The sequence below is a fragment of the Juglans microcarpa x Juglans regia genome, chromosome 6D, assembly GCF_004785595.1.
Source record: "Juglans microcarpa x Juglans regia isolate MS1-56 chromosome 6D, Jm3101_v1.0, whole genome shotgun sequence".
In the NCBI taxonomy this organism is placed as follows: Eukaryota; Viridiplantae; Streptophyta; class Magnoliopsida; order Fagales; family Juglandaceae; genus Juglans; species Juglans microcarpa x Juglans regia.
The window spans coordinates 13,326,333-13,347,729 of record NC_054604.1 but is presented as its reverse complement, the minus strand read 5'-3'; the positions used below and the strand labels follow the sequence as shown (position 1 = coordinate 13,347,729).

The 21,397-nt window shown below is 41.1% G+C and overlaps 1 protein-coding gene across 1 annotated transcript; it reads right to left on the bottom strand.

Annotated features, from left to right (window-relative positions):
* Window positions 1-4,014: 4,014 nt before the first annotated feature.
* Window positions 4,015-20,887, bottom strand: LOC121234186 (DNA polymerase zeta processivity subunit). The gene is made up of 5 exons (XM_041130020.1): window positions 20,734-20,887; window positions 20,551-20,631; window positions 20,310-20,422; window positions 4,681-4,870; window positions 4,015-4,414 (listed from the first exon to the last, which is right to left on the bottom strand). Exons 1-5 carry the CDS (start codon window positions 20,762-20,764, stop codon window positions 4,215-4,217), a joined length of 615 nt encoding a protein of 204 aa, XP_040985954.1. The 5' UTR covers window positions 20,765-20,887; the 3' UTR covers window positions 4,015-4,214.
* Between the last annotated feature and the right edge of the window lie 510 nt (window positions 20,888-21,397).

Here is a 21,397-nt window from a genome sequence, read left to right as displayed (position 1 = left end):
GAAATAAAACGTTTTCTTTATAAGTTATCATATTTTCATAAGGAAAAACGCAAAAAAGCACAATCCAAGTACGATGAGACGTGTACAAGAAAGTCATCTAGCGAAAACTAGAAAATGATATAAGAAAATTGTGGGAATTTAGCTCAATTAAACCTATAGAAGTTGCTGAAAGTAAAATAATTTTTTTCTTCCTTTTTTATAAATAATAAAAAATATTACTAATAGGAAAGACGCATGACATAGGAAGTATACAAGGAATACACCTCGCAACAATTGGGAATTAGGAAACAATTCAAGCAAATTTTGAAGACTAGTCCCATTATAGTCAATGACAATAGCCTAAGTAAATAGTGTGTTGAAGAAGAATCTTTTCCGCTTCTCCAAGGAACTCTCCCAATCTTCAAAACACCTATCATTCCTCTCCATCCAAAGGCACCGTATAATACAATGAGAAATCATTTTCCGAGTATCACCCCTAAATCCCCTCCAACACCTAAAAAGATCCACTACCCTTTTAGGCACAACCCATGTTACTCTAGTCCGATTGAAAATATCATCGCACAAAAATCTAGCTACCTCATAATGTAACAATAAATGATCCGCGATTTTTCCATCTTGCTTAAATAAGTAACACCAATCCATAATGGGGGGATCACGTTTTCTCAGGTTGTCAATAGTAGGAATATTTTTCCAAAAAAAAAAAAAAAAAACAAAAAAGAGCGAAACTGGCAAGTTGGAAAATGATTTATTTGTCCAAAGCCGGTAGAGTTACGTTGATAAAAAATACTCTTTCCAATCTACCTACATCTTATCTCTTTTTCCAATTCCATGCAATGCGGTTTATCGGTTAGAGAAGTTGCAACGAAATTTCCTATGGGGGGGGATAGATGAAGAATTCAAGTTTCACTTCGTGAATTGGGCTACTGGTTTGTATCCCAATATGTGAAGGCGAGCTGGGAATACATAATTTGTTGGTTTTCAACAAGGATTCATTGGATAAGTGGCTATGGAGATACCATGAGGAGAGGGGAGCTTTGTGGAGAGTTATCATAGATTTAAAATATGGTGGATTGTGGGGAGGATGGGTGCTCGAATGAGGTGAGAGGACCTCATGAGGTGGGGTTTTGGAAACACATCCAAAAAGGTTGGACAAACATCCATCGATACACAAATTTTACAGTTGGAGATGGTTCTAGAATTAAATTCTGGACTGATTTATGGTGTGGAGATCGAGTCCTTCATGAAGCTTATCCAACAATATACAACATCACAATAAAACAAGAGGCTTCAGTAGCAGAACTCATGGATCTTTCTAGTGGCTCCCCCTAATGAAATATCACGTTCCTGAGAGCTGCTCAAGACTAGAAAATTGACACAGTTACAGATATCCTTAATCTGGTGTATAATTGTAGAGTGAACGGAAGATCTTATATGATTTTGTCGTCACCATCCAAGAAAGGAAGATTTACTATACAGTCGTATTATAAGTCCCTTATGGAACATTCTACAAGACCATTCCTATGGAAGAACATATGGAGGACCAAGGCCCCCTTAAAAGTTTCTTTTTTTGTATGGACAACTTCATTAGGGAAGATTCTCTCCTTAGATAACCTACGGAAACACCAACTCATTGTGTTGGATTGGTGTTATATGTGCAAGAACAGTGGAGTGTCAATGGATCATTTATTACTGCATTATGACATAGCCATTAGTTTGTGGAATGATATATTTGCTAGTGCGGGGCTCCATTGGGTGATTCCATGAAGGGTTTGGATTTTTTGGACAGCTGGCAAGGCATCGGAGGTACCACTCAAATTACAGCTATGTAGAATATGAAACCGATCTGTCTATGGTGGTGCATATGGATGAAGAAGAATGGTCAAGATTTTGAGAATCGTGAACGAACGATGGATGGGATTAGAATTTTATTTTTTCATACTCTACTCCATTGGTCGATTATAATAGATTTTAACGGCTTGAACATACATAATTTTCTTATATCTTTAGACACTCATGCATAGGTGTTGCTATTGTATATGTCTTGTGTACTTGGTTTTGCCTATTTTAATAAAATTATTATTTTCTGATAAAAAAAAAAAAAGAATTTTTCTAAAGGAAGTGGTCTCATCAAAGAAAGTGATTTTGGGAGGAACCTTATCTCCAAATATTCTTAAAGGAAAATGGTTACCATGATGACCTAAAAAAGCCTTATAAAAAAATATAACCGAAAAGCTCCTACTCCCTCCCACTAGGAGTTCAAATCATCCTATTCTCCTTGACATTACCAATATTCATCGCATATAACATATTGAAAAACTCAGCAAAGATACCAAGTTCCCAATCCTAAGTAGCTCTAATGGAACCATAGCCTCCTTATCCTTTGCTAACCGAAAAAGAATAGGAAAAACATCCTTAAACACTACCCCCTAACACTTCCATACTTTGAGTCAACTACAACCCTCCACAAAGTCATTTCCTCATGATGATACCTCCACAACCACTTATCAAGGAGGAGGGCTTATCTCCAATACCACCACAAAGAAAAGCCCGAAAGAATTTTCCAATACGAGATGCCCCACCTGCAGGTAAAGGGAAAAGAGAGAAAATGGATTGAGAGGTTAGAAAGTATGCTTTTGATTAGAGTGATCCTACGCCGTTTAGACAAATTGAGTCTTCTCCAATCTACCAATCTTCTTTCTATCTTCTTTAATACACCATCCCAAATAGTTCTCGCCTTAAAAGCAACACTTAGGAAGACCGAGGTATCTCATTTATAAAGAGGCAACCTTATAACCCAGGATGTTAGCCAAAGTCCCAATGTTACCCACCAAACCCACATGTACCATTTCAAATTTCAAGAGGTTAACTTTCAGACCCGAAACAACATCAAAACAAAACAAAAGTGCCCTCAAATATTGGATATGACAGTTGTCTGACCGAGAAATAATAACACCACCTATCGAGTAGGACTAAGGGCAACCATGACAGTGACAAATGGGAAAGAAGAGAGGATTTCCTTGTCTCGGCCCCCTCGAACTATTAAAAGAACCCTCAAGAGAACCATTCACCAAAACCGAGAAATAGACTGATGAAACACAATGCTTAATCCAAGAAACTCATATCTCCCCAAAACCACATCTCCCAAGCAGGTAATACAAGAGTTCTCAATTCATATGATTATATGCCTTCTCTATGTCGAGTTTGCAAAATAAACTCGGAACACCAGCTTTGAGACTATTATCCAAACACTCATTAGAGATGAGGATCGAATCCAAGATTTGTCTACCTTTAACAAAAGCATTCTGGGACTTAGAGATAATGCTTCCCATAAGTGTACTCATACAATTGGCTAGAGCTTTGGAGATTATTTTATAAACCCCTTTCATGAGACTAATGGGGCAAAAATCCCTCCGATCTGAAGCCCCAGACCACTTGGGAATAAGAGCAACAAAAGTTGCGCTTAGGGTTTCTTTGAACTTCCCAAGAGAATAGAGTTCGTGAAAAAAACTTTCATTATATCCTCCCCAACCACCTCTCAACAAGATTAAAAATAAGTAATAGAAAATCCGTTCAGGCCAATAGCTTTATCCTTAGCCATCCTACTAATCACCTGGTGAGACTCAACATCCTCAAACAGTCCCTCCAACCAAGTAGCATTCGATTGATCAATAGACTCAAATGTCAAACCATCAAATTTAGGCCTCCGTGTAAATTGTTATGAGAGGAGACCTTCATAATAATTGGCAATTTGGTTATTAATGGAGTCATGGTCAGAAAGAGCATGGCCATCAACCTGAAGCATCTCAATGGCATTACTCCTCTGATGGGGATTAGCCACCCGGTTGGAAGAACTTAGTGCATCTATCCCGCTCAACCAACAGTAAAAAAATGTTAAAAAATAAACTCTTGAGATCTTCCATCGTCTGTTCACAATCTTCAATTTTTTTTAGAATGGTCACCAAAACAAAATTCAAAACTTCGATTCTAATGAAATTTCATATCTTCAATTGTATGTACTGGATTCATGGTGGTTTATCAACTATTATATGCTCAGTGGAGAACAGAATTTTTTACAGCAGGTTGACAACAATCTTAATAATTCGTCATGCTAAATCAAAGTAAACAAAGCAAAAAAGAAAGAAAAAGGAGCTATCTGCCTAACAGCCTAAGTGTACATGGATGTATATGTGCAATTTTTTTGTACTTCCCCCCATTCAAGGCTTTGGTTCAGATGAACTAGGATGTTCTAAATATAACTGCAGACACAGAGGTTCGCTACTCATTGACTTAATAGGGATCAGTATAGGAGGTTGCTGCCACTGCCTTGTGTCCGTTGGGGTCCATAACTCTGCATCCTTGCTCATACTAGCCTGAGGAAGAGATCGAAAATAAGCAATTATCTCCCACCTGCAGTCTGTCAAAAGAAAAGAAAAGAAAACCTTATAGACAGCCCCAGTTCTACCATAAAAGAAAAACAAAATTCAGGACATAGTTCATAAATGCAGCCAACACCTAAGAAATTTGATCAAACATAGGATGCAAGTAAACAGCAAGGAAATTTATAATAATGGAAACAAAGAAAAGGAAAATAATAAAAATGGTGTTGTCTGTGACACATGTATACAGGCTTAAGTATAAAACAAGAAATCAATTGGATGAACTGTAATATTGAGCACTTACCACGGGGAAGGGCCTTAGTAAGGGATTCTGAGACTGAGAGCTTGATCAGGAATGATCTAAGAGAGAACTCCAGGTCAGCTTCTTCCAACTTTGAGCCATAGGACTGGTTCACTACGAGCTTGAAAACAAATCGCTCCACCGGGATGCAGTCAGCGTTGAAAAAAATAACTGCTACTCTCTCCACCAATCCCTATTTATAGGGGACATGACTGTTTCAGGTTGTATTACGAAACCAAAATCTCCCCAGTTTTCATTTGATAATGTTTTTAGAAACTCAATACATAAATAATATGTTATCAGTTGAATTTAATTGAACTATTCAAATGGATTAAGGACTCGATATCTCTTTAGCAGTTACAACTGCCCATGACCAGAAAACAAAAGGCACGCCAAGATAAATTGTTTTGATAGGTGAAGAATGAAAGAGATAAATACACTGTATATTTTATTAACATATACCATAAGATTAAACAAAGGGCTAGATTTTGAACATACACCCATGAGCCTATGAAGTTATTCTCATATTGCTTTGTTTTTTATCGGTAAATAAGATTTTATTGATCATAAGGATATTCTCATATTGCTTTGTTATTCTGTACTTAATTATATCTTGCACTTTCCAAATGGGAGAATACAAGATTCTTGTGATTTCCAAGATTCTTAGACGACTAGGAATCCTAGATTTACCAGGAAATCAAAATTTTGGACTCACACCTAGGGGTAGTTCTTGCATAATTAGGATTCATCCATTGCTGTTTATTTTTTGTTTATCGGTAAACAAAATTTTATTGATCAAAAGTGAGACAAAAAATGCCCGAGTATACGGGACATATACATGAGCAAGTTTAAGTCTAGCTTAGGGATACAAGGAAATCATGAAAAGACCTGCCCTGAAAATCAATTACAAATGACCAATGGAGTAAAGTATTGAAAAACAAAGTTCTAAGCTCTTCCGTTGATCTCTCTTGATCTTCAAAGCATCTTGCGTTCCGCTCCCTTCAAATGCACCACCATAGACAAATAGGTAACATCTTCCATATGGATGCAATTTGAGAGTTGCCCCTAATACCTCTCCAAGAGGCTAAAAAATCACATACCTTTTCTGGCATCACCCATGCTAACCCCACCCGTGCTAAGACTTCGGTCCATAAGGACATGGCAATCTCGCAATGTAGTAAGAGATGGTCAACGGACTCACCGCTCTTCTTACACATATAACACCAATTCATAGCTATAATGCCGCGTTTCCTCAAGTTATCTATGGTATGAATCTTTCCCCAAGAGGCTGTCCAAACAAAAAAAGCTGCCTTTAGAGGTGCCTTTGTCTTCCAAATGCTCTTCCATGAGAACGGGACTGAGTTGTGCACATTTAAGGATTGATAGAAAGAATGGGCAGTAAAAACTCCCTTCTTAGAGGGACGCCAATATAACTTGTCTTCGCCTTCCCCCGACACCCGAGTGGAGTACACAACGTCAAAAAAGTCCGAAATGTCATCCATCTCCCAGTCTTGTGCATCTCTATTGAAAGTGAGGTTCCATTGGGAGGAGCCATTGGAAAAGCTAACTAGATCTGCAATAGATGCTTCTTACCTTCTTGCTAAGTTGTAAACTCGTGGATAAACATCCTTGAGTGCCCGATCACCACACCATAAGTCATGCCAAAATTTTACCTTAACACCATTGCTGACTTTGAAGCAAGTATGTGCTGCATAGTTGTTCCATCCTCTTCTAATATGTTTTCAAAGCCCTACTCCATGGGGTCCACTCACCTCATTAGAACACCACCCTCCCCATGATTCCCCGTGTTTTAACGCAATGACGGTTTGCCACAAGGCCTCCCGTTCATGGGGATATCTCCATAACCATTTGCCAAGCAAGGCTTGGTTGAAGGATCTCAAATTCCGTATACCCAATCCTCCTTCCTTGATGGGGGAGCAAATTGTGGCCCATTTCACCAAGTGAAATTTAAACTCTTCCTTGATCCCTCCCCACAGGAAATCATGTTGAGTTTTCTCCATGCGATGAGCCACCTTAGCGGGAAGAGGGAATAGTGAAAGGAATAGGTTAGAAAGAGTGCTTTTTATGAGTTAACCGGCCCCCTTTGGATAAGTACATCCTCGTCCAACCAGCTAGTTTCCTTTCCATTTTTTCTATTACATCATCCCAAATAGATTTCGATTTGAACGCTGCCCCCAGCGGAAGACCGAGATATTTCATAGGCAACTGAGATATCTTGCACTCCAAGATGGACGCCAGACTCTCCACATTGGGTACATGTCCCACTGGCACTATCTATGATTTAGCCAAATTCACCTTCAGGCCTGACACAGCTTCAAAGCATAATAAAAGAGCTCTCACAGCTCGAATTTGCTCATGTTTGGCTTCACAAAAGATTAGAGTATCGTCAACAAACAATAGGTGAGAAATGTTAAGCGAACCTGAACTTGCCTCTCCCACTGAGAATCCTGATATGAACCCTCCCTCTACCGCCCCTGAAATCATCTTGCTGAAAGCTTCCATCACAAAAACAAAGAGAAGAGGAGAAATGGGGTCTCCTTGTCGCAAGCCTCGGGAACTTTTGAAAAAGCCTTTGGACGTACCATTCACCAATACAGAGAAACAGGCTGTAGAAATACAATGAAGGATCCAGGAACACCATTTAGAGCCAAAGCCACATCTCTCCAGCATATAAATTAAGAAACTCCAATTGACGTGAACGTAAGCTTTCTCCATGTCTAACTTACAAAGGAGTCCAGGCTCTCCCGATTTAACACGACTCTCCAGACATTCATTGGCTATTAGTACTGAATCAAGGATTTGTCTACCTTGAACAAATGCATTTTGAGGCTTTGAAATCAATCTTTCCATCACCTTACTCAATCTGTTTGCCAATACTTTGGATAAAATTTTGTATGGACCACCCACCAAACTAATGGGACGGAAATCTTTCACTTCTTCCACACCTGGCTTTTTGGGAATAAGTGCTAGGAGAGTAGCATTAAGACTTTTCTCAAACTGCCCACTTCCATGAAATTCATGGAAAACCCCCATGATATCATCTTTAAGCACATCCCAACACGTCTGAAAAAAAGCCATGGAGAAGCCATCGGGACCTAGAGCTTTGTCACCCGCCATACCCTTGATCACCAGCCGGACCTCTACCTCCTCAAAAGGCCTTTCGAGTCGTTCTGCAACCTGTGGATCAAGAACATCAAAAACCAACCCGTCAAGTCTCGGCCTCCACTCAAATTGTTCCGAAAGCAACATATCATAGAAATGGACAATGTGGTCTGAGATCTCGGTATGGTTGGATGAGACCACCCCATCTATCAATAAGGTATCTATCACATTGTTCCGCCTATGTGAGTTGGTTACTTGGTGCATCTATCCCCTTCCTTCAACCATAACGCTCGTGATTTCTGACGCCATGATATTTCTTCCAAAAGAGACAGCCGTTCAATGTCCGCAATCACTTAGGATTTACGGGCCCGCTCGGTTTCAGAAAAAAACCTCACCTCTTCCACACCTTCCAAGTCCTTAAGCTCCTCCATTAGAACAGATTTCTGGCTTTCCACATTACCGAACTCTTGTGTATTCCACTCCTTTATGTCCTTTTTCAAAGACTTTAATTTGCAAGCCATCTTATAGCTAGTAGTTCCATGGAAATGGTAAGAAGACCACCATTGTCTTATTCTGTTCAGAAAACCCTCTGACTTCAACATGTTCTCAAATTTGAAGTGCCTTGGGCCTCTTCTAATACCCCCACAATTCAAGAGAATAGGAAAGTGATCTGAACACAACCTGGGTAGTCTCTTCTGGATAAGCTCCGGATAGTGTGCCTCCCATTCTGGTGAGATTAGAAATTTGTCTATCCTTGGCCAAGATGGAAGATCTCGGTTGTTAGATCAAGTGAAGGAACCACCTGCAAGAGGTATATCCTGTAAATTCTGCTTAGAAATGAAGTTAGAAAATTCTACCATGGGTTGGTTGAAGCCCGCACCACCTGATCTCTCACTCGGAAAATGGGTGACATTGAAATCACCTCCAATACACCTAGGTAAGTCCCAAATACTGCTAATACCAGCCAACTCAGCCCAAAGTAAGCTTCGAGACCGATCAAGATTAGGCCCATATACGCCTGCAAAAGCCCACTGGTAGCCATCCATGACATTCTTAAACGAACATGCCACCACATAATCCCCATGAAATTTTCTATGTTTTCCACCACTCTTTTATCCTACATAACTAGTATACCCCCGGATGCTCCATTGGACGGTAAATAATGCCATCCCACTTGCAAACAGCCCCACAAGCACCTAATGATACGAAGAGAAATAACTACCAATTTAGTTTCTTGTAGGCAAATAATGTCTACTTTCCAACTTCGGAGGAGGGATCTAATATATAGCCGTTTATTCACTTCATTGATCCCTCTCACATTCCAAGACATTATTTTAGGCTTCATTAACAAAAGAAACATCCCTCCCTTTTGCTCTATCTCTCCCCGAAGCGCCCTCCTTATTATCATAGTTAATGGAGTATTGCAACCGTTCCAGCTCTCTCTCCTTTTTAACGGCGGACTTCATTACCGTGGATCGACCAGCTTCCATGGCTACTAGAAGGGCCATGAATTGGTCTTCATACCCATCACAGGAAATTCCCACCCAACCATGAAGCTCCTCTACTTTTTTTAATACCCAATCTGATGCCTGAGGTGCTATAGGAGGTGGGAGCATCCGTAAGGGTGACGGGCTCCCCATCTCCTCTTCCTCATTGCCCACAGAATCCCTGAAGAGATCCAACTGATTGGTACCCATCTCCTTTCCATCGACCGAGTCCCCTCCCGCCAAGAACGAGACCATTTTCACCACTTTTGGCACCAAAAACCTCTCGTTTGGCCCACCTATAGCTTCCTCAACTTCAATCGGGACTATCTGTGTCTGATTAGAAGGCAAAGACTCGCCCACAATAACCTGAGCATCCTCCCCTTTTTGTCTCGAAACTTCCCCTTCCTCTAAGGTAGAACTCACGACCTTTCCACAACTCGCAAACGTCGCCATTGGCATCGGCGAAGTTTTCTATGCGCCGATATCTTTCGTCGTGGTGGTCTGTGTAATTTTCGGGTCTTCGCGAGCAATCGAGGCATCAGAAACTCCTCCTCCATGCTCTGAGATTGCACCCTCTGGCGACGGGGAATCCATCGGCATCTCGGCGACCTTCGGCGGAGTCGCATGAACCTTCACCGTCGGTGGTGGCTCGGCCCCATCGATGGGCCAATGTCCTCCATCTGGGAACGAGGGCTCGTCTTCCTCCACAAAGATCCAACTTTCTGTTGGACCTTATTGGGCTGAGGCCCATCACAGCCCGTGACCTTTGCTTTCCCCTTGTTTACTATTGCAATGGGCTCCCTGGGCTGGGTTGTAGCTTTCCACTCCTAGCCCAGACCCAATCCCTCCCTCCCTTTTAATTCAACGCAGCGTTTTAGACAACCCACCCTATAAGTTAACTCTCCTAGCTACGTCTCCATTTCACACAAAACCTGCAACACATTTTCCTCTTTCAGCCCTGCAAAATCTCTGCCACCTCCATCCCGCAACTGTGCACCCCCCAAAGAAGTGACGGGACCTGACTTCAACAGGCCTACTTTCTCTGCACTGTTCACGTCTCGAGGCCTCACCAACTCTCTGCCCCCCTGAAGAACGTTGTTGTACGAACGAAAGTTTGAATTCTGCGTCGTCGTTGATGGTAGCATCCGCCTTGAAACACCACCACTTCCACCTTCTTTCAGCACCTCCACAAGTTTTCTCCAACCCGTTTTGTCCCTGTCACCTAGAATGAAGATGAAATTCCGACGTCCCCCCCCCCCCCCCCCACCCCCACCATACTCCACCAATGCCATATATTCTCCCCTGGAGTTTATACATCGTTGAGCAAAGTACCCCCTGTCCCCATCCTGATAAGCGGTACAGAATCCTTTTCCTTCTACCAATAAGCACTCTTCCAAGGCATTAGAGAACCGATGTACTGTCCCCAGCCCCAAGCTCAAGTTTTTTACAACTTTCCATCCCCTCTCTGTAATGTTCACGTACCTCCCCTCCCTAGACACCTCAAACAATTTAGATTCAATACTGATACGCTTCATGGGCATCATACTTTTCTAATGAAAAATTACTAACAAGTGCACCGTCAAAAACCCGTAAACGCCATCGGAATCACTATGAAAGTAAGAGGTGAAAATGAAAAAAGAAAAAACCGCTTGGTGTACGGAGAGAAAAAAGTTCAGCTTCCTTAGGTGAGTCTAAACTTTTTCCTATAAGAGCTAAATCCTAAGAAGAGCAGCAACACATGCTGCTGCTAACCCAGATTGCTGTTAGGACTCTTAATCTTGGTCAGAAACCAAGATACAAAAGGAAACTCATAAGAAATTGGTTGCCACAACCAAAGGGGTCCTGATTTTAGTGGCTGCGGAGACTCTAAGAGCAATTAGGAAAGGTTCAATCCTCCAAGAAACTTGATGATGTCGATAAACCCTAAATAGAACACAAACTTTTAGCTGCTGGAATTCTGGAAAAGTAGCCTGGATTTACCCTTCAAAACACCAAGTCATTCTTGGAAACCTCAAGAAAAACAGATCAGCCCTAAACCAAGCCCTAGCCACAACCCTTAGCGTTTGGATTAACCAAAACAACTTCATAAAAGCCCACGAAACCCTAAGGGGAGGTTGGATACTAAGTTGAGATGAGTTGAGATGAAAGTTGAATAAAAATATTGTTAGAATATTATTTTTTAATATTATTATTGTTTTGGGATCTAAAAAAGTTAAATTGTTTATTTTATTTTGTGTGGAAATTTGAAAAAATTATAATGATTATATGAGATGAAATGCTTTTTGTATCCAAACCTAGCCTAAGTCATGCCCTAGTTGAAGCCCCCTGTTTGCTAGAATCCTAATCCTAGATTAAAAAAAAAAAAAAAAAAAATCAAAGGAAACCTAGGAACACTTAATTTTATTGGCTGCCAAGACCCTTAGGCGAACTTGGAGAAGAAATATTCACAGAACACTCAATGTTTCCTAGAGTTCTAACAACAAACAAACCCTAAGGACTCTTCTCCATAAAGACTGAAGCTACTGCAACTCCTCCTTGATTCAAACCCTAGAATTTTTCAAGAGAAAGACCAATTACATCTGCTATAACCCTAAGGATCTCTTCTGCCAACCCTAAAGAAAGAAACAAGAAAATTATTTCATCATTACAACCAGGAGTCATCCAAGAACAGAAAGATAAATCAACCTTAGTGTGCCGCCGGCCACCACTCCTTTTTTCCCTTCATGATTTCTTGTCAAATCATCAAAAGAAAATATGTAAGTCAAACTTTAGGAAAATCCTTTCCAATCTTTGATTAAGATGTCAGGTATGCTCTAAAATCTCCTCTGTTTTGATGGCCTAGAATCAAGAAAGTCAAGATTTACAAGTTCTTCCTAGTTTCCCCAAGTTGCCACAGCAAAGGTGAGTGATCGTTCAAGTGTTATGTTCCCATCCATGTGATTTAAGCACTATGCTATTCTTCCCTTAAAAGACTTCTGCATGTGCTTTTACAACCTCGAGATGTTGATCAAATCTGCCCTGAGTCTAGCCGACACCTTAGGTATAAATTATTCCAAAATCTTCTACAATTTCATGACAAATTATCCCTACTATAAATTATCCCTATTATGCCTCTTGTTCCTTCATAGCTTTTTTTATACAAAATATCCACAAAGTTTATGATGCTAAAGTTTGATTTTCACGTTCATTCAAAGAGGGTAGTGGGCAGCAACCCTTAAGAATCCTAGAAGGAGGATTTTTCTTCATATGAAACATGGCCTACAGCAATTACACATGGTTTATAACCCACAAACACAGCAGTAGCATAGCTTAAGGTGAAGTTCATGCCTCAAAAACAAAAATTCTACATGCTTAGTTGCTGGAAACATAGTAAGAGTTTGATTAGTGCCAAACCACAGCCTAATTGTAATTAGATGTTCTCATTGTATACCTCCTGTGCACTTGGGGCCAACCCTAGTTTTCCTTTCAATAAAATTTATTTTACCTATAAAAAAAAAGTCTATGTGCATATTGTTTCGCGAAGTAAACAGGTAAGTAAATATGATACAATTATTGAATGAATGAAAGAAAGAGAAGGAAAAGGAATGAAAAAGAAAAAGAATATGCACATGAATTGATTGAAGCTTACATGAATTGAATGATGAGGGATAACTAATGACTGATAACGGATAACGGGCGGATGGCAATGCTGAAATGACCCATTAGATGTGTGGCTAGTGATGCTCATCTTCTTTTTTATGAGATAGACCTGATAACTTGAGTGGAATGATGATCGTCAAGATTCCCAACACTTTTTTCTTCTTCTTTTTTTTTTTAATGTTTTGAAAGTTCAGGTGAAGAAGTTTATGATGATTCTGTGGGTCAGGAGTTGCTTATGGAGTCTTAGTTTAAGATTGAACCTGATGTAGTTTTCTATTAATTTGAGAAGTTCATTGATTTTTCAATTTTTATGATTAAGCACAAGACTATGATTTCTCAATAAGTTCTACTATGATTTCTATTAATGAAGATTTTGGATTGTTTCTAAATGCTTTTAAATCTTTTTTACCTGTCTCGTATGTTATGGTTATGCTTGTGGCATTTCTAAGTTTCTAACCCAATGGGGAGGGGGTGTTACATCAATAATCTCCCACTTTTTCCTCCACTTTTTTACTTCCTACTTACATATAACAGGTAGATTCTTTTTATACAAGCACATCAAGTTAAATTTTCTTCATTTTACACTAACACCTGACTATGTTCTCTATTATACTATGTTCTCTACTATATTCTTAATTTTAAAACTATCAGCACGACTAATGCAATATACTAAAGAGATCTTCTATATGCATAGAACATTTCAAATTGTATTTTTTTTATAGGTAATATTTCAATTTGTATTAAGAAAACAAAAAAGTATTTTATACTTCGAATGGAAAAAAAGTGGACGATTCAATATTCCTTTGACATACAATGAGCATAGTTTTTTTTTTATAAGTAATAAATTATTTCATTGATAAAGAAAGTAGGCATAGCCCAGGTACACTAGAAGTATACATGTGAATACACCTATTTAAGAACTAGAAACAGTTACAAGGAAATCATGGAAGCTGAGGCCATTCAAATCTAGAGCAACGGCCCACAAAACAAAGTCTTCCAGAAAAAATTCCTAAACTCTTCCATGGAGCGCTCATGATCCTCAAAAAGCCTCTCGTTTCTTTCACACCAAATACACCAAAACATACAAATGGGAGTCATCTTCCACACAGCCTTGATCTGTGGTGTTCCAATGATCCCTCTCCAGCTTGCTAACAGTTCCACCACCCTACCCGGCATTACCCAAGCTATTCCCATTTTGCTGAAGAAATAACTCCAAATATCTCGAGTAAAATCACAATGTAAGAGTAGATGGTCCGTCGTTTCACCACTATTTCTGCACAAACAGCACCAGTCCGTGATGATAAGGCCACGACGTCTAAGATTATCTATGGTCATAATCTTCCCTAGAGCTGCTGTCCAAACAAAGAATGCTGCCTTGGTTGGTGCTTTACTCCTCCATATGGTCTTCCATGGAAAATTATGCCTTTGTTGCATAGTAATAGAGTCATAGAAGGAGCGTACCGAGAACTTCCCTTTCCTAGAGGGTCTCCATTCCAGCGAATCTTCAGTTGTGGCCGCAAAAGGAGTGCTGTACAGCAAGTTCAGAAACTTCACCAAACTAGTCACTTCCCAATCATGAGCATCCCGAGTAAGGCTAATATTCCACTCCTGTGAACCTTGATTAATTACCCGCAAATCAGCCACCATAGCTTCCTTCTCCCTTGCAATACTGAAAATTATGGGATAAGCCTCCTTCAAGGCCGTGTCTCCCACCCACACATCCTTCCAAAAGCTGATCCTACTCCCATCCCCCAAACACAACCGAGTATTACTAGCAAAGGAGCACCAACCTTTCCGTATATACTTCCATAGCCCCACACCATAAGACCCCCTACCTTCTTTAGAAACCCAACCCCCTCGATCACGACTATACTTCAAGTCAATCACCCCTTTCCATAAGGCTCCCCTCTCATTGTTATAACGCTACAACCATTTACCTAACAAGGCCTTATTAAAATCTCTCACATTCCTAACCCCCAAGCCACCATCCCTCAAAGGAGAATATACCTTGTCCCACCCGACCAAATGGAATTTAAATTCATCTCCTATTCCACTCCATAAAAAGTCCCGTTGAATTTTCTCCATTCTAGTTGCAATGCTTACAGGAAGAGGAAATAAAGATAAGAAGTATGTGAGAAGGTTGGATAAAGTACTTTTGATAAGAGTGATACGCCCCCCTTTAGATAAATACAATCTTTTCCACCCGGCCAGCCTTCGTTCAAATTTTTCCAGCACCACCTTCCAAATTGTCTTAGCTTTGAAGGAAACCCCCAACGGAAGTCCAAGGTACTTCATTGGCAACGAAGAAACCACACAACCCAATATGTCAGCCAACCCTCTGATATTGTTTACATCACCAACCGCAACCATCTCCGTCTTAGCAAGATTAATCTTCAACCTGGATACCGCTTCGAAACAAAGTAGGATGGCCTTCAAAGATTGAATATACCCTACATTTGCCTCACAAAATAGCAAGGTGTCATCTGCAAACAAAAGGTGAGAAATAATGGTAGAGCCGTGGATATCTCCTACTGAGAATCCAGAGAAAAAACCTCCCTCTACTGCAGCCGACACCATTCTACTTAGAGTCTCCATAACTAGAACAAACAAGAGGGGTGACAATGGATCACCTTGACGTAATCCTCGCGAACTATTGAAGAACCCCACAGGGTCCCCATTTACCAACACTGAGAAGCGAGCCGTTGACACACAATACCTCATCCATTGCCTCCATCTTTCCCCAAAACCACATCTCCCCAACATATAAATCAGGAAATCCCAATTAACATGATCATAGGCCTTTTCCATATCTAATTTGCATATAATACCTGGAACTCCCGACTTGATCCTGCTGTCCAAACATTCATTAGCTATAAGGACCGAGTCCAAAATTTGTCTCCCTTTCACAAAGGCATTTTGTGACTTAGAAATGATCTTCGTAATGATCGAACTCATCCTAATAGCAAGGACTTTTGAAAGTATCTTATAGACACTACCCACAAGACTAATCGGCCTATAATCTTGTACCTCTATTGCACCAGCCTTTTTAGGAACTAGAGCAATAAAAGTAGCATTTAAGCATTTCTCAAATTTGCCATAAGTGGAGAATTCCTGAAAAACCAACATTACATCCTCCCTCACCACTTCCCAACAAGATTGGAAAAAAGCCATAGTGAAACCATCCGGACCTGGAGCTTTATCTTTTTTCATTTTCCTGATTACTTGTTGTACCTCTTCCTCTTCAAAAGGTCTTTCTAACCAGGCCGAACTATTTTGATCAATGGCCTCAAAGGCTAAACCATCTATAGTAGGCCTCCAGGTCTGAGATTCCGACAACAGATGTTCGAAATGGCCAGCCACATACTCCTTTATCACAACCTGATCTGAGGATGCACCACCATCTATGTTCAGGGACTCAATGGAATTGAACCTCCTATGTGCATTAGCAACTCGGTGAAAAAATTTTGTGCATTTATCCCCCTCCCGAAGCCACAATGCTCTTGACTTTTGCCTCCACAAGATCTCCTCCATTAGAGTCAGACGTTCAAGTTCAGAAACTACTTGATCTTTTCGGTTGTTCACATCTTCTACACCCTCCAAGCTTTGTAATTCTTGAAGTAAGCTCTTCTTCTGTATGGTTACATCACCAAATACCTGTTCATTCCATGTCTTCAAATCCTTCTTCAAAGCTTTCAACTTCCCAGCCAATACATTGCTTGGATTACCCTCAAAGCAGTATGAATTCCACCATTGTCTAATCAAATCCACAAACCCCTCCATTTTTAACCACATATTCTCAAACTTGAACAGCCTTCTACCCCTTGAATGCCACCACAATCTAACAAGACAGGGAAATGATCTGAACATATCCTTGGGAGTCTTTTCTGGCTTAAGTCTGGATATTGTAGCTCCCACGAGGGAGAAATGAGGAATCTGTCTAATCTTGACCAAGCTTGATAATTCAACCAAGTATAATCACCTCCCATAAGATGTATATCCATCAAATCTAACTCAAAAATGAAGTCCGAGAAGTCCACCATAGCTTGATTTTGTCCCCCCTCCCCCCCTCGTACATCCTCCCTCACCACTTCCCAACAAGATTGGAAAAAAGCCATAGTGAAACCATCCGGACCTGGAGCTTTATCTTTTTTCATTTTCCTGATTACTTGTTGTACCTCTTCCTCTTCAAAAGGTCTTTCTAACCAAGCCGAACTATTTTGATCAATGGCCTCAAAGGCTAAACCATCTATAGTAGGCCTCTAGGTCTGAGATTCCGACAACAGATGTTCGAAATGGCCAGCCACATACTCCTTTATCACAACCTGATCTGAGGATGCACCACCATCTATGTTCAGGGACTCAATGGAATTGAACCTCCTATGTGCATTAGCAACTCGGTGAAAAATTTTTGTGCATTTATCCCCCTCCCGAAGCCACAATGCCCTTGACTTTTGCCTCCACGAGATCTCCTCCATTAGAGTCAGACGTTCAAGTTCAGAAACTACTTGATCTTTTCGGTTGTTCACATCTTCTACACCCTCCAAGCTTTGTAATTCTTGAAATAAGCTCTTCTTCTGTATAGTTACATCACCAAATACCTGTTCATTCCATGTCTTCAAATCCTTCTTCAAAGCTTTCAACTTCCCAGCAATACATTGCTTGGATTACCCTCAAAGCAGTATGAATTCCACCATTGTCTAATCAAATCCACAAACCCCTCCATTTTTAACCACATATTCTCAAACTTGAACAGCCTTCTACCCCCTTGAGTGCCACCACAATCTAACAAGACAGGGAAATGATCTGAACATATCCTTGGGAGTCTTTTCTGGCTTAAGTCTGGATATTGTAGCTCCCACGAGGGAGAAATGAGGAATCTGTCTAATCTTGACCAAGCTTGATAATTCAACCAAGTATAATCACCTCCCATAAGAGGTATATCCATCAAATCTAACTCAAAAATGAAGTCCGAGAAGTCCACCATAGCTTAATTTTGTCTTCCCCCCCCCCCCCCGATCTTTCGCTGGGAAATCTTGTTACGTTAAAATCCCCACCAATACACCAAGGAGCCTCCCACCAAGAGCATAAGCCAGCTAGCTCATCCTAAAGCAACCTCCTCTCACTATCTAAGTTAGGGCCATATACCCCAGCAAAAGCCCATACGAAGCCATCCTCAATATTTTTATAAAAACACCCCACCGAATATTCTCCCACAAACACATCAATGCTCTCCACCACCCTCTTATCCCACATCACCAACACTCCACCCGAGGCCCCTTTCGAAGGTAAGTATGCCCAATCTACAAATTGACAACTCCAAATACTCCAAATAATTCTTCTATTGATAAGCTTCAACTTTGTTTCCTGCAAGCAAATGATGTCCAACTTCCATTGCCTTAATAAGGCTCTTATTCGAAGGCGTTTATTAATCTCATTCAGTCCCCTAACATTCCAACTCAGAATTTTTGGCTTCATTTATCAACTATTCCAGCCCTCCCCTTGTTTCTACCACGACTTGCACTTCCCTCCTTTCCATCGTAATTAATGGACCACGTCAACCTCTTCAACTCCCCCTCCCTTTTTGACCCTGCACCTTGATGTCCTGCCTCCATGGCTATAATCAATGCCTTGAACTGCTCTTCATAGCCCTCACACGAAATTCCCATACAACTTTGCAATTCTTCTACCTTTTTCAACACCCAGTCAGAGGACACACTAGGAGGGATCATACTTATAGGGGTAGGATCCTCTCTTGCTGACTCCTCCCCCTCTTTTGAGTTTACACAAGGATCATAAAGCATCAACTGCTGCCCTTCATCTAACTCCCCCTTATCCAACGTACCCCCACACACCAGAGTCTCATCGTGAGTCATATCTGCCCCCCCACACTCCAGAGCAGCAGAATGACCTTCTCGGACTCCCTCCAGAGGCTCACCATGAGCCATATCTGCCCCCCACCACCTTAGTTGTACCTGACCCAAGGGAATCGACAGGTCAAGGTCTGTGACAAGGCTCGCCGGAATAGTCTGAGACAACCCACCCGACGACAGCCCTCCCTGAGCACCCCCCGAGCCTTCCACTTCAACAATACACAGTTCCTCTGCAACGATTTCCCCCACCTCCACTTCCGGCGGCCGGAAGACCACCGACAGACCACCACCTGAGTCGCCTAAAGTGGTCGGCCCTTTCTGTGTCAGACCCGACTCATCACTCGGGCCCGGAGTAAGAGTATCTGGTACCACTGGTTCACCCGATACACTGCCCGAAATCGGGCCTCTTTGCTTCCAGACCTTACGTGGGCTTCTACTTGGGCCCGGCCCATGAGCAACCTTCTTCCCCTTCCAGTCTTCTTCATGGCCCACGAAATTCTTCTTTCCAAACTGATCCCAACAATAGACTTCTTCCCGTATGCTACCTTCTTCCCCTGCTGGAACAAATTTCCTCTTATCATCACTTGGACCACAGCCCACTCCCAATCCCAAGCCCATTCGTCTTTTCTCCTCTGCACACTGTAACAATCCATTGATATTCCGTTGCAATAAATCTATCTGACATTTCATCTCCTGTAGTGCACGCAACTCCTTTTCCTCAAACAAACTGACAGCCACTCTATCACCTTTCTCTCGTGCCTGCACTCCCTCATAAGTGGCGACCCTCCTTTGCAGGCCTGCTCCACCTCGAGCATGTCAAGGTGTCAGAACTATGGCCTCCCCTTCTACTGCCTTTGTGTAGCAGTGCCTCTCGGTATGACCGAAATGGTGGTTGTTGTGGTGGCTGGGGCACAGGACCACCTGTCCATGCAACCTCCCTCATAGTCTCCCCCAGCTTCCTCCACCCCCTTCCCTCCCTATCTTCTGGTATGAATAAAAAGTTTCGATACCCACCACCGCCATATTCCATCAATGCCATGAAGGAACCTCTTGAGTTGTGACGCCTCTATGCAATATAGCCCCTATCTCCTTCCCTATGTGCAGAATAAAAGTCCTTCCTCACAGTCTTCAAGCAATCCTCCAACGCTTTGATGAACCACCATGTCGTGCCTAACCCCAGTCTAATCTCTTTCACCACCTTCCATCCTTTCTCAATCAAATAAACAAACCTCCCATCCCTTACTACCTCAAAAACTTTAGATTCAATGAGAATCTGCTTCACAGTACGCATAACTCACTACAATCAATCACTAACTACCACTACATACACCAGAAAATCACCAGAAGAAAAAACTAGGATTTTCCTTCATTAGAGTTTTTGGATGTACAATGAGCATAGTTAAACTTATAAAGTAAAAGAAACACATATAACTGGACACTTGAAAAAAAAAACTAGTAAATAAGAGATTAGCTTCATAAGCACACAACGTAAACATAAATAATTCAAACCAACCTTTTGGATAAAAGGAAGAAGAGTAGAGACGGTGGAATGTATGTAATCTCGGAGCTGAGTGTGGCGAGCCCTTTGAACGACCACATTCATATATCTCCTTCTTTCAAATGCGCCTTATTCACCATCACCCAATTCAACAGAACGTAGAGGAAGTCGGTAAAAGATATAATCTTTATGTACATATACATACATTAAATTGTGTTGAAAACCAAAGAGAGAAAAGGGTGCAAAGAGAACAGACCAGAAGGGTAAACACCTTTGAGGAAAACAATAGAATTGATGGCCACTTCCAAGAATTCAACCAAAATCCGAGCTGTTTCACCTGCGATTTATTTGTACTCCGACAGATTAAAACGAGAAAGGAAAGTGGAAAAAGAACAAAAAAAGAAAAGAACAAATAGTACAAGGGTAAAATCAATAAAACCTTCAGAAGATTGATTTTCTCTGCGATCCATTACAGTATCCCTTCGGGTGTTTCCCCACTTCGGTCTATGTTTCGAGCTGTGAAGTTTGAGAGGCGTGCAACCTTTTATTTTGTTTGTTCATTTGTTTTAAGGTAATTTTCCGTTTGAAAAATTCTATTGATAAGCTACACAACAATACAATATTGTTACCATTCTCCATTGACTAAGTATGAAATTGATTAGTAGTTTATAAGCTCTTAGACACCCTTTTCTTGTAAGTCGGTTTTCAAGAGTGAGTTATACCTAATGAGTTCATAACAAATGGTATTAGAGTCACCCTACATATAAGACCATGTTACGACGATTACAATCATGTGGCATGGGGGTGATGCCGGTATAACAATGTTCGTTTAGGACTAAGAAAGACCTAGCACACAGCCAACCTGTGTAAGCATCGGGACTGTCGTGGACGTCGACTACAGAGCGTGGTGGTTGTTACAATCTCACATCGACTAAGTATGAGATTGGTTGGTGACACTCTTCCCTTGTAAGTCCAGTTTTCAACAATGAGTTCTATCCACTGTTTTCAATTTTATACAGTATCGACCGGTACGGCCAATATTTGCCGTACCGGCCACTGGGCCGGTACAGGTGCCATATACGTTTCGTACCGGCCCAAATACC